At 52.4% G+C, this 14,384-nt stretch overlaps 6 protein-coding genes across 6 annotated transcripts; 1 reads left to right on the top strand and 5 right to left on the bottom strand.

The window, feature by feature from the left end:
* Positions 1 to 4: 4 nt before the first annotated feature.
* On the bottom strand, positions 5 to 2,077 carry BDP55DRAFT_683623 (uncharacterized protein). The gene has a single exon (XM_060576346.1). The coding sequence runs from the start codon at positions 1,881 to 1,883 to the stop codon at positions 444 to 446; it is 1,440 nt and encodes a 479-aa protein (XP_060422915.1). The 5' UTR covers positions 1,884 to 2,077; the 3' UTR covers positions 5 to 443.
* Positions 2,078 to 3,812: 1,735 nt separating this feature from the next.
* Positions 3,813 to 4,457, top strand: BDP55DRAFT_734377 (ARP2/3 complex ARPC3 subunit; the record flags this gene model as incomplete). Its single annotated transcript, XM_060580202.1, has 2 exons — positions 3,813 to 4,223; positions 4,278 to 4,457. The coding sequence occupies 2 exons, from the start codon at positions 3,813 to 3,815 to the stop codon at positions 4,455 to 4,457; spliced, it is 591 nt and encodes a 196-aa protein (XP_060422914.1).
* A 253-nt stretch (positions 4,458 to 4,710) lies between these two features.
* On the bottom strand, positions 4,711 to 6,624 carry BDP55DRAFT_698588 (Gcd10p family-domain-containing protein; the record flags this gene model as incomplete). The annotated part of the gene is made up of 3 exons (XM_060577788.1): positions 4,711 to 5,265; positions 5,292 to 6,477; positions 6,539 to 6,624. The coding sequence occupies 3 exons, from the start codon at positions 6,622 to 6,624 to the stop codon at positions 4,711 to 4,713; spliced, it is 1,827 nt and encodes a 608-aa protein (XP_060422913.1).
* Positions 6,625 to 7,104: 480 nt separating this feature from the next.
* On the bottom strand, positions 7,105 to 9,438 carry BDP55DRAFT_565805 (dimethylaniline monooxygenase; the record flags this gene model as incomplete). Its single annotated transcript, XM_060570454.1, has 6 exons — positions 7,105 to 7,271; positions 7,337 to 7,759; positions 7,818 to 8,198; positions 8,257 to 8,500; positions 8,600 to 9,106; positions 9,223 to 9,438. The coding sequence occupies 6 exons, from the start codon at positions 9,436 to 9,438 to the stop codon at positions 7,105 to 7,107; spliced, it is 1,938 nt and encodes a 645-aa protein (XP_060422912.1).
* Positions 9,439 to 10,627: 1,189 nt separating this feature from the next.
* On the bottom strand, positions 10,628 to 12,072 carry BDP55DRAFT_565882 (uncharacterized protein; the record flags this gene model as incomplete). The annotated part of the gene is made up of 2 exons (XM_060570461.1): positions 10,628 to 11,887; positions 11,938 to 12,072. 2 exons carry the CDS (start codon positions 12,070 to 12,072, stop codon positions 10,628 to 10,630), a joined length of 1,395 nt encoding a protein of 464 aa, XP_060422911.1.
* A 523-nt stretch (positions 12,073 to 12,595) lies between these two features.
* BDP55DRAFT_565768 (tannase and feruloyl esterase) lies at positions 12,596 to 14,384 on the bottom strand (the record flags this gene model as incomplete). Its single annotated transcript, XM_060570451.1, has 3 exons — positions 12,596 to 12,919; positions 12,997 to 13,749; positions 13,815 to 14,384. 3 exons carry the CDS (start codon positions 14,382 to 14,384, stop codon positions 12,596 to 12,598), a joined length of 1,647 nt encoding a protein of 548 aa, XP_060422910.1.

The following is a 14,384-nucleotide window of genomic DNA, read 5'->3' as shown; positions in this document are numbered from 1 at the left end:
TTCGTGTGCTCGAAAACTAGTTTTATTGGAAAGCACTGATCGCTGACACTAGCGGAGTCGACTGGACTCTGAGCTCGTGTCGGAGAATCTAACGTTAAGTCTTCTTTCTCAATGCCAAACAACCCATGCAGCCGTTCGAATATATCGCAGACCTACCCCTTCCTACTTGAATCTCCATATGAAAAGGGGTTGAAAAAGAAGAACACCATCATGACTCTGACCGTTGCCGGGTTCACAATGTTTCTCGTCTATCCGTGCCAGGAGTCGGCCATAATTCTCACCGCTGACATCTCATAACTCCATTTACTCGATAAAAAAGAGTGAAATCCATGTTCTCCATGCGGTGGCCGCATCCGCAGCGGCCTCAAAGAAATGCGATGAATGCTTCTCTCAAAAACGCCTCGTGGCTTCGTTATGCAATGATTACGGGCATTGAACTTCCGTCAGACGACCATGCCCACCTGCCCGCTTTCCTCGTCAACTAAACATCTTCGTTTCCCACTGAGAGGCATACCGTCGGCTTGAGCCTCTTCCTCAAAGCTGCCATTAAACACTTCGACGAGAGCCTCACGATCTCTTCTTCTTTTGAGCTTGTCCGGGTTTCGCTCCGCTTCCTCCTCCCATGTCTCGATATTGTCCTCATCGAAGTCTCCCACAACCTCCTTGCCGAGCGCCTTGCCCAGCCTTTCCTTGAGTCCGAGAATTGGCCAGACAGGCACTTTTGTGTATTCGATGCGCATGCCACCCGCATCCGCAACCTCTCCGATTCTCTCAGCGAGTGTCCTCTCGGTCCCTACGCGAGGATTCTTGGTTGGCTCGTGGAACTTGCGGAGCAGATCTGCTGTGACCGTAGCCTTGTAAACGATGAATTCGGAGGTCTCGTTGTCGTTTGTGAGCAGTTGCACCGTCACATCGTGAAACTCGGGCTCTCCTGGCCCAGTAGACATGGGTCGCGAGGGAACCCACTTATTCGCCGACGGCTGTGGCTCGCCGTGGAACCTTCTTTGCGCCATGGCCAACAAGATGCCCACAAGCAACGGGTCATGCGTCGGATTGCTGGGAACGAACATTTTGGAGCGTAGTTGTTGTAGACGTTCGACCGGTCCGTTGTACGATCTGTTGGGTCCTTGAATAACGCGGTACATGTTCTTTCGTGTTGCCGCGATCTGCATCTTGCCAACATACGCGAGGACGGGCTGCGACTGAACGGAGGCTGTTTGTTCGCTGCTCATGTTGCTTGCGCTACCGTTGGAACCCGCCGGCACAATAGTAAAGGATTCGGCCGGGCGGGTTGATGCGGAGTCAAAGGAGGCGATCGAGCCGCTGCGCGAGGGCATTTCATCCCAGGCAACCTGTACGCGGCATGCATCGCGATACACTAGACCGCCAAAGTAGAGGTGCAAATCAAGCTGTGTTCGGGTGCGCGACAGCTTCCCCGGATAGAGGGTAGACATGATTGTGCGGACGGAGTTTGTGTAGAAGGTCCTCGTGGATCCCGGCGCGAGCATGGCCGTAAGTTCTCTGCTTAGTGTCGAGGCCGCGACTGATGGTTTCATGTGACATCTCGACGGGGAGACAGGGGCCCCGCGCGGTGAAGGAGGAGGAACTGGCGTGTCACACGGAGGGAGCTCAACGAACTTGGCGTCGAGGAGTTGTACGTGCAGCTCGGTCCAGCAGATGGGACGAACGAAAAGGGAGAGTCCAGCATAATCCCACATCTTGTCGTAGAGGGAACCTTTGTCTGGCCGAAAGACACGAAGTCTTCTTTTGCGCTTGGCGGGGGAGGGCATAGCAGGAATGGGACTCGAGGTCGGGGGCGTCGCGTGAATGGGCTCGGGCGAGGACATTGACGAAGCCGTCGGGGCGCTGCTGGGGAGATGCATGTCGGCGGTGGAGGAGTCGAAGAAGTTGCGCAGTTGTCGTGCGAAACTGTTGTTATTGAATACTGATCTGTGGTTTTGTCAACATTGTCCGGGTCTTGGTAAAGAGGAATGAAGGTGGAATCTATAATTGGGCAAGAGGGCACGAGGGGGGATGGAATGAAAACAACGAGGTTGTGACAATAAAGGAATAGTGATTGGGGGGTCTCACTCTAAAATGGGCATCGGGTTGTGGCGCTCTCCCTTTCGTTCTTTTAAGTAGTATTTGTTTTTAGGGGGGGCCTTTGCGTTGCGCCGCGGGCCCAGTGTCGGGTTGAATCTTGAGCTTGGAGCCCTGGAGCACCGACGCGACGGCGGGAAGATGGTTTGGCGCCCCTCCTTTCACTTGGGGGTGTGGAATAACGGTGGATGATGGCCGGTGGATTATGATGGACTCGGTGAGGCGGACAGTAGTCGTCGCAACTGGGCGCGCGACGTGGTGTTGAGTGAGAGAAAAGAGGACCCGGATCCGCAGAGAGAGATCGGAGAATATCCGTATGCAGTTTGATGTACGGTCAGAGAAGTGGTGCTCTGTGACTGGGTACCGATATGTCTAGAATCTGTTGAGATCGACAGAGCTTTCAAGGGTTTGAGGCTTAAGCGTCACTGTCGGCACACGAGGCAGAGGAAAAAGAAAGGATATGAGAGGGATGTCGGGATGTTTGGGCTACTGTCTATGAGGACGGTACTCCGTCAAGGAAAAACGGATTTGTTGTTGACGAATATGACGCGCCTGGTGTGGTGGAGAGACACAAGACTTAGAGAGAGAAGAGAGAGCAAGGTGAACAAGGCGGGACGAGGGGATAAGGGAATGAAACGCGGGTGCGCGAGTCAAATATTTCCAACTTTTGTTCATCGATTTTCCTGGCTGTTGCGCTGTCACTTTTCGCCTGTGTGTAAACCCGGAGTGTGTGTGTGTGCCAGACCCCATTCCCGTCTTGTTCAGTGTGTGAGTACTACCTAATGGCTACCGTCGTGTGGCGGCAAAAACTGGGCAGGTGCAGACTTATCGACCCGTCACGACAGTCCTTTTTGTCAGTACCTTCCAGGTTCCCCGTCGCCATCGCGATGGTGCCTTCCAGTGCCTGCGGCCTGCCTGCTCTATGAGTCTACCGACGGCAGGTATTGCCCACCTACAACTCCTCCTTCCTCATCCACCGCGCCGCCGCCAACCTGCAAGCCTCGGCCAACAAAAAAGACCCAGAACACGCGCATCTTTTCGGCTTCACACCTCTTTGGGAGGAAAGAAGGGCGCGACTTGCCACTGCCTGGGACTCTTGGCCCGCTTGCAACCGGGAAACTGCGACACGCGGAGAGTGCGAAGTCATGTGATCCTAGGCACCAGCCCCCATCCAACAGTACGTACTGGGTAGGGCCATGTCAGCGATTCTGTGGCTGCGCATGGGCTCATTGATGCCTGAGTCATCAAAGCTCAAAAGCAAACTCGTGACTTGTTTCCTCGTGACTCCAACTTCTCAAGGTATCTAGGCACGTGCAGCACAGTTGCTGCGCCACAGCTAATCAACCCCACCATTCAACGTGAGGCTGAAGGACCTCGTCAAGCCTCAGGACTCCAGGAGAGTGCTGGAGACTTGGAGAGTGGCAGTGTGAGCCTGTGAGGTGGACGTCAGTGCCTCCCGTCAGCTAAGTGTCGCGCCCCACCATCGGCCGCTTGCTCTCCATCTTCAGTTGACGTCTCTCAACTGCATTGGCGACCAATCCTCATCAAGACCAGCTTCAACCCTACGAGACCAATCGCTTGGCCAGGAATACACTTCAATATGCCGGTATGTCTGTGCAATGCTCCTCACTTGGCTTACTTGAGTTCTTTCTCCGAGGCTCTGGCACAGCCCAACCCAAACTACTCCCCAGCCCGCCTAAACCGAGCTGACGATGCCCTCTACCCAGGCCTACAACTCCATGTTCAATGCCGACCCAAACGTCCCTCGCACAATAGGCAACTTCCCGCTGCTGCCCCTGCGCACGAAGACCCGCGGTCCGGCCTATACTCTGCCCTTCCCCAACCCGCCTCTGCCCGCCAATGAGTCTCCCGATCCAGACAGCGAAAGCTACGACATCCTCGACGAGGTCCTCGCCCTTTTCCGCGCCAACACCTTCTTCCGCAATTTCGAGCTCCAAGGCCCGGCTGACCGCCTGCTGGTCTACGGCATCTGGTTCGTCAGCGATTGTCTGACCAAGATCAAGCCTAGTGCCGGCGTGCGTGATGCTTCCAAGGATGTCATGAACGTGGCCCTCGATACTAACTTTGCCATTCCCGGCGACCCGGCGTGGCCCCTGAACCAGGTACGATCGTCCTCCGAGGTTCAGTGGAAGTTCTAGAGACTGACCAGGACACAGATGTACGAGCCCCCGCGCGACAGACAAGACGCCGAGCAACTCCGCCAGTACATGGCTCAAGTTCGCCAAGAGCTGGCAGCCCGATTACTGGCACGGGTGTATGAAGAAGGCGGCGATGGAAAGCCGAGCAAGTGGTGGTTAAGCTTTACCAAGAGAAAGTTCATGGGCAAGGCGTTGTGATGCGGGTCGTCGAAAAAGAATCGCCAGAGACAAGGGAATACCTTAGTTGGGAAAATGTTTGAGCGAATAAGCCAGGCTAATATGATGATGCCAATTACTCCAATCACAGCCCGACAAGATTCAATGGGAGGATGCTAGGGTATCTATATGCAAACCTTCTGATGCCCGAGGTTTCCTTTTCTCTTCCGTGCTCTCTCTCTCGACTGTCATCCCACGCTGCGTCGGTGTCTAGCTAAAAACACCCTTACTCTATTCATGCTTCAACCTTTCTCCTCTTGAACTTGCCTCTGGCCTCGACCTTGCCCTCCGCCGGCACTGCCTTCCAACCCGTGAAGACGTAGCCATCCGCCCCGCCACGCCCCATCATCATGGGGTGCGTGCGGCCAGGCAGAACTTGCCAGCGCTTTGCGCGGCTCGTCTGCACATTGGCACCCAAGAGCAGAGTCGGGTTGATGGGGAAATCGTCCGATCCCTCCCATCGCTCCAGCTCCTGGACAGACTTGCCAGCCGCCTCGGCCGGAGGATTTGACGACCAGCCTGCGCGGCGGGCAATACTGAAGCAATCGGCAAGTTCCGTCAACGGCTCGATGCTTTGCGAGTAGACGGCAATCGGCGCTCCGCCGGCCAGGAGCGGCAAGGTGTGGCGCAGGATGGACATGGTATCCATCGTGCTGGCGATGACGAGCCCAGAGAAACCACCAGCGCGCGTCGAGTCCACAATGTAGCGGGTTCTCGCCCAACGTCTTCGCTTCCGGTGGTAGTTGCCGCGGCGATTAGCCTTCCATGAGTGCAGCTCTTCGTCCGAGACCTCGGGGGCGGTGTTGAGTATGTGACGTCCTCCTCGGGCTCCAAGAGTTGCAGCCAGGAAATGGGCAAGAGGTTGGTGGCGAGCGGGTGAAGGGGGAAAGGCGGGTTGGGATTTGTGCTGTCAAAGTTGTAGTATTTGAGAAGGGCGAGGTTCGGCTGGCTGTTGGGGTGGATGAGCGTTAGGGTGTTGGTCGGGGCGAACATGGCTTCATAATCGTCGCGACGGGGCGGGTGTCTTCGTCGAGGTGGTTGCGGCTTTGTTGTCTCGCCATTGTTTGCCACTGTGGCATCAGCTGTGATCTCCTCGGGCTTTGTTGTCCAGTCTTGTGCTGTAGCCTCTGTGCTTGTCTCCTGTGCCTGTTCTACCGCAGCATCATCGATGGCGGTGGTAGTGTCCTCTGCTGGCTTGACTCCGTTCGTGTCTTCTTCCATCTCTTCAACGTCCTCGGGGTCCTTGGGGTATAATATGCCCATCCTCTCGGCCATGGCCGCGGTGACGAGACCTCCCGTGTCCTCCACCACAAGCCAGCGACCGCCAATCTCGGACTTGTCCAGCATTCCAGAACCATCGATCGTCACAGTCTCGGGCTTGTCCACAGGAGATGCGCCGCCGAAGTGGACATTGGCCCACGAGTTCAAGAGGCCCATCATCTCCTCCCTCATCTCCAGCACCTTTCCAGCATCCTTCTCTTCCAAGAGCCACTTGCCCAGCGTGAGAGGGTCAAGCGGTTGTATCATGAAGCGTCGAATATACTTCTTGGTCTTGAGCAACTTGTACTTGGCAAGGGAGAAGGCCGTCTTCTGGTCGATTGCGGTATGCGACAGTAGTAGCTTCGCAATGATCTCCTTGCCGGCATCTGTGTTACCCTGCTTCAGCTGCTCAATCTCCTCGGCGGTCAGAGTCTGGCGGGCGGCATCGTCAATAATCTCGCGGCGTGAGTGCGCAACGACATCGCCACTCTCCTGGTCCACCAATTCGAATTCTGCGCCATCGGGGGCAGCGATGACATTCTCGAGGGCGGTGCCCTCCTCCTCGGCGTTTTGGGCGTTCAAATCGGCCAGGGCATCGGCATGAATCTCGCTCGTAGGGACGACGCGCAGTCTGTTGAAGTTCTCGCCATCGCGTCTATCTTGGATCTCGTAGGTGATGTGGAATGGCCGCTCAAGGACGAGGTTGCTGGGGAACGAGCCGAGTTTACCCAGGGAAACCGTCCTTGAAGCAAGGGAAAAAGAGTTAGCTGTCGTCACACCAGACGTTTGCTTCGTGAACATACGTATTGGGAACAATCTGCAGCACCTTCGTATCTTCTGAAAGCAGCTTCAGAGATACCCATTGGTGCGATTGGACGAGGTGGTGCATGGTTGCGACTGGGTAGACTTTGCCGGGGTAAAGATTCGTCCAGGCGAAGCAGTCGCAAGAAAGAAAAAAAGTTTTTTGGGTGAAGCATCAATTGGTCTTATCGTTATCGGAAAAATTAGGCGCGACCAATCAACGGCTTGCAGTTGGTCCCTGAGGAACTGAGAACAACAGGCCGTCCAGGTACCCCGCGCGGGGCACTTGAGATCATCCAGCCGCTGAAACATCTGGTCGGAGCCCCTCCGTGTAAATTCCAGTGTACGAGGGATCAAGACGAGAGGGACTCGATCATCAAATCTGACTTCTTGTGAGCCTCAAAGGTACACAACTAAATTGAGGCAATTTCACATCAATGTCTTCACTTTTTCATTAAACGTCACAAAGCTTCTTCATTGTCCAGTACATCAAGCTTATCTGGTAAGTGCTGGAGATCATTTTAAAGTAGACCCAAGATCTTCACCCAAAATGAATCATTACTCCCATTCATTCTTGGAGGTCATCGCCTTCGCGACGTGGGATATTCCCTGAGCCCAGAACCCTGTTGGCCCGTTCTTTCATTCCCGCCAGTCTCAACATGCCGGCTGTTGCCTGGAGTAGCAGGGTAAGATAGCCAAATAGTAAGAGAGGAAGAAGAGTGTAGGTTGTGAAGACTGAGATCGAAAATTAGCGATGGTTTTCAGTATAATACAATACACAGTCTGAGACGTAGACTTACAAACACCGCCCCCTGTTTGCTTGACAACATCAAACAGCTCGCCGCGCATTATTGGGAGAGCGCCCTTTGTCCATCTCCAAGGTCCGATGAGTCGAAACTTTGTATTGAAATTCGATCCCATTGCCCACGTGTATAATGCTTTGAAGCCCTGACGTCTCATAAAAGAAAAGGTTGGAGCGCTACCCATATCGAGAGCAAGTTGATAAGCATAAGACTCCTGTTCTACGCCGTGCTTACTCTTAAACAAGTCATGTCCGCCTCGAGCCTTGAGGGCATAGTCAACCTCATAGTGAGGGACGGCGTTGTTCGACTCTCCTTTGTCGGAATCAGCGGTAGACAGTGCCATCTCTTGAGGATACTTGTGCCGGAGGAGTTCGAGAACCCACAGTTGGGCTTGCAGTTCAGCGAGAGGTGGAATTGCACCTGATGAAATGTTGTAAGTATGACAGACTCTCACCCATAACAGCCAAGGGGACCCTACCAATGCCGGGGCGTACGAAGCCGATAAATCCCGCAGTCACCTCGCCGCGCCTCCAGATCCCACGTACATCCAACTCGTTGGGTTTCGGGTAGTCGTCTTCTAGGAAGTCGAATCGACGCACGTACCCAGTTGCAGCGATGATCAAGTTGGGCTTGACGACTTGTGACAGCGCCTCAGCGTGCTCACACTCCTTGCTATCTGCAAAAACCGCAGTGCCGTCTTCTCGGAAAGCCGATGGCCAAGGTGCCGTCAATATCTTTCTACCCCCTGTAGGCTTCAACTCAACATTCATCACAAAAGCTCTTATACGAGAGAGTATGTCTTGGGCTCGATTTCCTTCGTTAAGATATGGTAAAGCGCGATCAGATTTGACCAGAAACACTTCGCAAGTCAGCCATAGACTTCTTTGAGCCATTCATACTCATCCATAGGTACTCACAGGAGTCAACATTGTTGCGATCGCCCTTAATCTCTCCGACCCACTGATCCGGGCCAGCCGCCGTTCCGCCGGAGATATAATGCAGGCACTTGAACGTCTTGTCGTACACGGTCCACAGTAGGCTAGAGTGTTGGAGACGCTCTGGAAGATATGCAGTGTCTAGAAAACTCGCAATTGCTGTATCGACCGGCTTTTGCCGAGGGTCCGGCTTCCAAACCTGCAAGACGACTGGTAAAGGCACAACCTATAAATATAGTCAGCGCTGAAGTATGCCAGACCTACCAAATCGTAAGGCCACTTGGCTTTGTTTTTGGTTTTCAGGCTCAGGATATGATTCATTTACCTTCTTTGCGCAGAAGAACCCGCCTTTATGGCACATTACGACTTCCTGGGCTTCCGAGGTTATGGCTAGGTGGGCAATATCCATTGCCGTTTCCCCTGCACCTAGGATCATTATGGATGTATTCGACCCAAACTGTCTCCTTTCCTTAACTTCCGAGGAATGAAGATAACTCATGTTCTCAAGACCTTCGATGGATGGGATGAACGGCACGTTGTTGAGACCGGAGCAGATGGCGATGGCATCACAATCCCATGACTCTTCTTGTTGTTCCCCATCTCGCCTGTCTGCAGCTCTCAGCCTTTCAATACGGCGAAAGAAGACGCGGTGGCCACTACTAGTATGAGAAACTCGAAGAATCTCGGTCTTTGTTTCGATAACACCCCAGAGATCGAAGTGGGTGCAGAAGCCCTTGAGGTAGCGGACGTATTCCTCTGTAGGCAGAAAGTCGGGCAGGTCTTTTGAGACACGAAAGTCTGAGAACGCTGTGAGGTACTTTGATGACACCATCTAGGGGTTGGAACTCTTGTCAGCCATTTCGCGGATTTGGAAATGCTGCATGCAAGGGAACACCCCAGCCCCAAGAATGATATATGGTGGGAAGAAGAATTAATGGACTGCCATACCTCAGCCTCCTCGTAGGCCTTGTACTTGTAAACACCACCCACCCCGTCCTCCTTCTCAAAGACACGGACCTCGACATCGGGTACGCCGAAGTACTGTCTGGCCTGACGGAGGTACTTGGCCGTGACCAGACCAGAAGCACCAGCGCCAATGATGGCAACTCGAATGGCCTTCGTAACTGGGCCCGCTTCTCTCTCAGAGGTGGCAGTCTGGCTCATATTGCAAATTTCTGTATACTCTCGCCGATTTGCTGGGTTTGGTTACTTTTTGGGGCTTCAAGTAATATCTGAGGCGTCTGCTGTTCGTCGAGTGATCGAATTTGGAACTTCAATGCCTGCCGAGATTACCAATGACCTTGAAGGTCTTATAATTTTCGGAAACAAGAAACTGGGTTTTTTACGCCCGACAGAAATACTCAAATTGAGACAGCAGTGCTCGCTATGATGGCCAGTCTATGGTCAAACGATGCTGTTGAGTCTTTCTTGATCTTGACGCAAAGGTAAAGGAGGGAGCAAAAGACACAGCTAATGAGTAGTTAGTGTAACTTTTTAGGAATTACCCAAAGTTACACATCGACTTGGAGGCAGCAAGCTGTTTGAATACGGCACCTCGAACTTCACGAGACAGAGTCTAAGGATCACTGGATGATCTCTCAGATTCATAGATGTACGAAACTCGGATCGAATCAAACTCAAAGCACAGCAGTGCGGAAAACATAAGATTTTAGTTCCAATTTCAAGACAGCACGAACTCGGGGCGCAGAGTCACACTGGTAGTTTCTAATTAGTGATCTTGCCTGAAAGTTGCATGCTTACATGTACATTCAAGACATCCGCCTGTCTGCTCCTGGGGCTTTTGCTCTTTCAGGATTCCAAAGACCCCATTTATCCTCAAAACCAACGCTGACGTCTCACACCATCTCGAGGCAGTCGCCCAATCGAAGGTGACGTTCGGCCGTAGCTGAGTTGGGGGCGCAGTGCCAATGTGGCTCAGTCAGACCCGGAAGGATGTTAGACTCTTCGGTGGATTGAAATATGGAGTGATTGGAGGATTCCAACAGTGCTAAGATGGGCTAAACGTATTTGTCAAGCTGAACTGCTGGAGAAAATAATATGACACCTGTGCCGGGTCGATCCGAGCAGCGGCTTTCATGTAAGGGAATATCAAGTCGTCTTGCAAAGCCCGGCGCTTATACTCCAACTATTGAATTGAGCAGCAAAGTAGGGACTTTCGTCAAATCACGAAGCGGGGCGTCCAAAAGCGTCCTTCAAGTGGGCAGACTTGACCTCGGATCAATTGCCCGCTAACTCATATCAGAATGTGTGCCCGGTCACAAGGTTCTTTTGTAAAAGGAGTAATCCCGCTCCTTGGAAAGATTGAGACCGATTGCAATGCCCCATACTAGCTTTACACTGACTGTCCCTGATTGAGACGGTCCCGATCGTTGCCAAGTCTTTCAATCTCCTCTCTTGGCCATCGTAGATATTGTCTATATTGAGGCCCCAAAATCAGTGCGATGCCGTGAAGAATGTGACTTGCCCATCCCTTTATGTACCACATCCATTCGAGTGATTTGAGCAGCACAACAAAGTGTGCCAGGATGAGAAGTGCAAATGGCCTCTTGTGTTTCACACAAAGTACGAAATCATCCTCGATCCCATAAATGCAACCGATAATGACCTCCATCTTGCCGTTGCAATCAAGTTTTGGCTTCTTCATCGTGCCGAATGTGATCTCAAAACAAGACGAAATACGTTGAACCATTTCTAGATAGACGGAGGCTTCTGGGTCGCCAGAGTTGGATATCAAGTCCGCAAGACTGCTTAACGCAGGCTCCCATTGGACTGGTCGTGTTGTCGGACCCGGCTCTGGGAGTGACTTCTCGTCCTCGTCGGCCGGGAAAGGACCTAAGACCCCGGAGTAAATGGCATCCCATCCCATCGTTGTAACGACGATCCGAACGCCTCTGAGCAATTCGAACCATGCCACTTCTTCTCCGTCTGAAACTATCAAGAGGTGTTCTGGGCTGGGCTTCTTTGCGAATGCATATGCACAAACAAGCGTAGTGGATATGTAAAGTGCTCCAGCGTAGTCTCTATTTGATGTGGGCATGATTGCCATCACTTGGCGAAGCCCTATGTGGTAGTGAACATCCGCGAGTTGCTCGTATCGAGCTGAAACGGCAGAATCCTGGTTCTCTCTGGACAAGTGTAGCGCAGAGACTGCAAGCAGAAGATGTAGAACGTGATGCTGGCTGAAGGCAAGACGGGGGACCTTCTCACGCCAGAGTCGCGAATTCGAATACGTAAGATCGTCAGATGTCATGAAATGGTGTTGCAACTCGAGATCATCTATAGTCCATATCCAAGGTAATTCCGGGGCCATTTGTGCCTGCTGGTCCCCGTTTCGGGTGACTACGAGAGCTGTGTCGGTTGATCTGGATCTCAAGCTATCGGGTGATCCGAAGAGTTCTTGGGGGCTCGGCCCTATGGGTGCTGTGTCCCAAATTTTCCGTGGCCTGCCCCTTCTCCGCGAGGTTGCCTGAGAAGCGTTCTCGACAATTTCATCATGAGTTGGGACGATGTCTGTGATTGAGGATGAAGCAGTAAAGTCGCAGGCTATGGCAGCTTTCAAACATTGCCCACATTGGGGTTTGGCCTCATCACACTGGTGCATGAATTAGTATGAGAATGAAGGATTGTGATCATAGTTCATACCTTTATTCTTCTTCGCTTACAGGTTTTACATCCATTCCGGGACTTCTTATGTGATCGCCTCTTCGTAATATGGCATGTCGTACACGTACAGCCTGGATCTCCGTGTTTTGCGCTTTTCGCGTCCGGTTCGCTCATCACTGTTATTGTATCTCAAATCTAGGTGTGCATCTAGATGGCTGTTACTCCTGAACGTGTCGTGTAGGAAAAAACGGCGTGCTTTGAGGCTTCTTGAAAATTTTCTCTCCTACGAGAGTGAGAAAAGGGGAATATTGAAGTTGGGGAGGTGGACTGATTCAAGGAAGACGAATGGGGAGGGCCACTAATTAAAGCCCTATGGGGCATCGAGCCCCCTGTCTAGCACTGCCTTCGGTGGACCGTATCGCCTCCATCTACGCGGCTTGTCCTCTGGGGAAGTTCACCGCATTGGGCAAACGTGCATATTATTATGACTTGTAGTACCCGCAGGGGCTCACTACTGCCCATTCTCTTCTCGGTATGCTTTAAGTATAAGATTGAATCAGGGAAAAGTACGGGCTCGGGCGAGACAGTTCACAGCCTAGAAGCTGGACACTGGTTTCAAGATATGAAATGCATCTTGTAAGATATTCACATGGACACTTCTACTAAGGTACTTCTGATGAAGTCAGGAAGTTTCCCATCAAACGCAAGACCAGCCTGCTGGGTCTCCAAGTGTCGTCTCACTATAGATTGCCTTCTTTGGGAATGGGCAAACTACCTGCGTCTCATGAGTTCTGTCCGGCTTGGTGATAGTGACTGGTGAGCTTTCGGGGGCTGTTCCATTCTCGACCCAAGACCTCAACTGATCAAACAAGGCAGTCGGTTGGCCACCGCCGGGGCCTCCCCAGCAGTGACCTAGGCCTGGGACGGGGAAATACCTGTAGAAGTCTTGCGCATCATCTTGTTGATTCAGAACGTCCTTGTAGTAGTTCAAGGTGTTGTTCGGTGGAATAAGCGGATCGGCCTGAAGCTGGTGTTAGTTCATTCTGATAGTTACATGGGGTTCGTGAATGTATTTGACGATGGGCAAAAAAAACTCACCAAGCCGTGGAATGTAATCATCTTGCCTCCAGCATTGCGAAAAGACGAAAGGTCTGGGTCATCAGTCCCCAGATATGCGTCATACTGCTGTCTAAAAGAGTGGTATGCTCTCTCCAACTCTTTGAAGGATATCTTTGTAGTAGTAATCGCGGGATCTTTACCGATGAAGTAGGCTAACAACAGCGTGACAGCGGCGTTGGGCACCCCTGTACACTTCCCATCTTCCGTACAGCTAGTTTGAGCACCAAACACTAGATCAGTGCCCATTTCCAAACCATACAGATATGTTGATTCGCCCTCAGCCGTGAACGGGCCTGTCCACATGGCATTCGCTACAGCGGCTGCAGTGGAGCTGATGTTGGCCGACCTCCCTGTTAATGAACAGTAAAACTCTGATCCAATGTATGCGTGAGGATCAAATATGCTCTTGCAGGCATTCGTGTCGGCGATAAGCCCATCCTCAACTCCATCAAGACTGTCGCAAGCAGATACAGCAAGAGCAGTAAGCTGTTGCAGCTCGCATGGCTGAGGATACTGCTCAGTGACGTCCATGTATACCCTGGGCCACATGGTGTTGATAAGGACCCCGGCCCAGTTAATCGCTGGTGCTGCCGCGATGATACCGTCATAGACTGATGGATACCGCTGAGCAAGTGCCGCACCCTGACGACCTCCTTGCGAACACCCATTCCAGTACGAATAAGAAGGCTCTCTGCCGTAGTAAGTCTCAATGAGATGCTTGGCGATGATTGCCTTCAGTCCATACATGTTAGCGAAGCTCAAACCTCAATACAGCTAGGGATGTTTACTTATATTACCTCGTCATACAATGTCTGTGATCCAAGATCCTGCAGTGCGTATAGATTTGAGTTACCAGGACTTATTAGAGCCCACGTACTAGGCCCCATAGCGGCTCCAAGTCCAGAGTCAGTAGTCACAGTGGCATATCCATCCGCGATAGCACCGGCCATAGTGGTATAACTTAGAAGCATCCGGCCAGCGCGCCACCCACCACCACCCACAGCTTGAAGTCTTCCGTTCCAATCCTTGGATGGAAGCCAGGTCTCGACACTGACAAGGTCACTGTGACCAGGGTGGGTGTAGGACACGGTGATATTGCAGAATGAGGTACTGTGTAGTTCGACGGCAGGTTGTGAGAATCTCCACTCTGCGGGTACTGATCCGCTGAAATTTGCGACTAGAGACGCTTCTAAGGAAAGGAAATCTGCTCCTAGCAATGATGGTGCCGAGAACGTCGCGGCAACACATGGGTTGAGATTGATGCTTGTGCTAGAAGCCCCCACCCCTGGATGCGAATTCTCGAGAGGAGCCTGAGAACCTGGTCCTCCCGGAGCAAGGGATAAGAGTTGGGCAATTCCAGCTGGCAT

The sequence above is a fragment of the Colletotrichum godetiae genome, assembly GCF_030913485.1.
Source record: "Colletotrichum godetiae strain CBS 193.32 chromosome Unknown BDP55scaffold_78, whole genome shotgun sequence".
NCBI lineage: Eukaryota > Fungi > Ascomycota > Sordariomycetes > Glomerellales > Glomerellaceae > Colletotrichum > Colletotrichum godetiae.
This window is presented reverse-complemented; position numbering and strand designations above follow the sequence as displayed.

What these genes read in the sequence shown, in the direction of transcription:
- BDP55DRAFT_683623 (XM_060576346.1), bottom strand. Translation starts at nt 1,883, where the DNA reads ATGCATCTCCCCAGCAGCGCCCCGACGGCTTCGTCAATGTCCTCGCCC.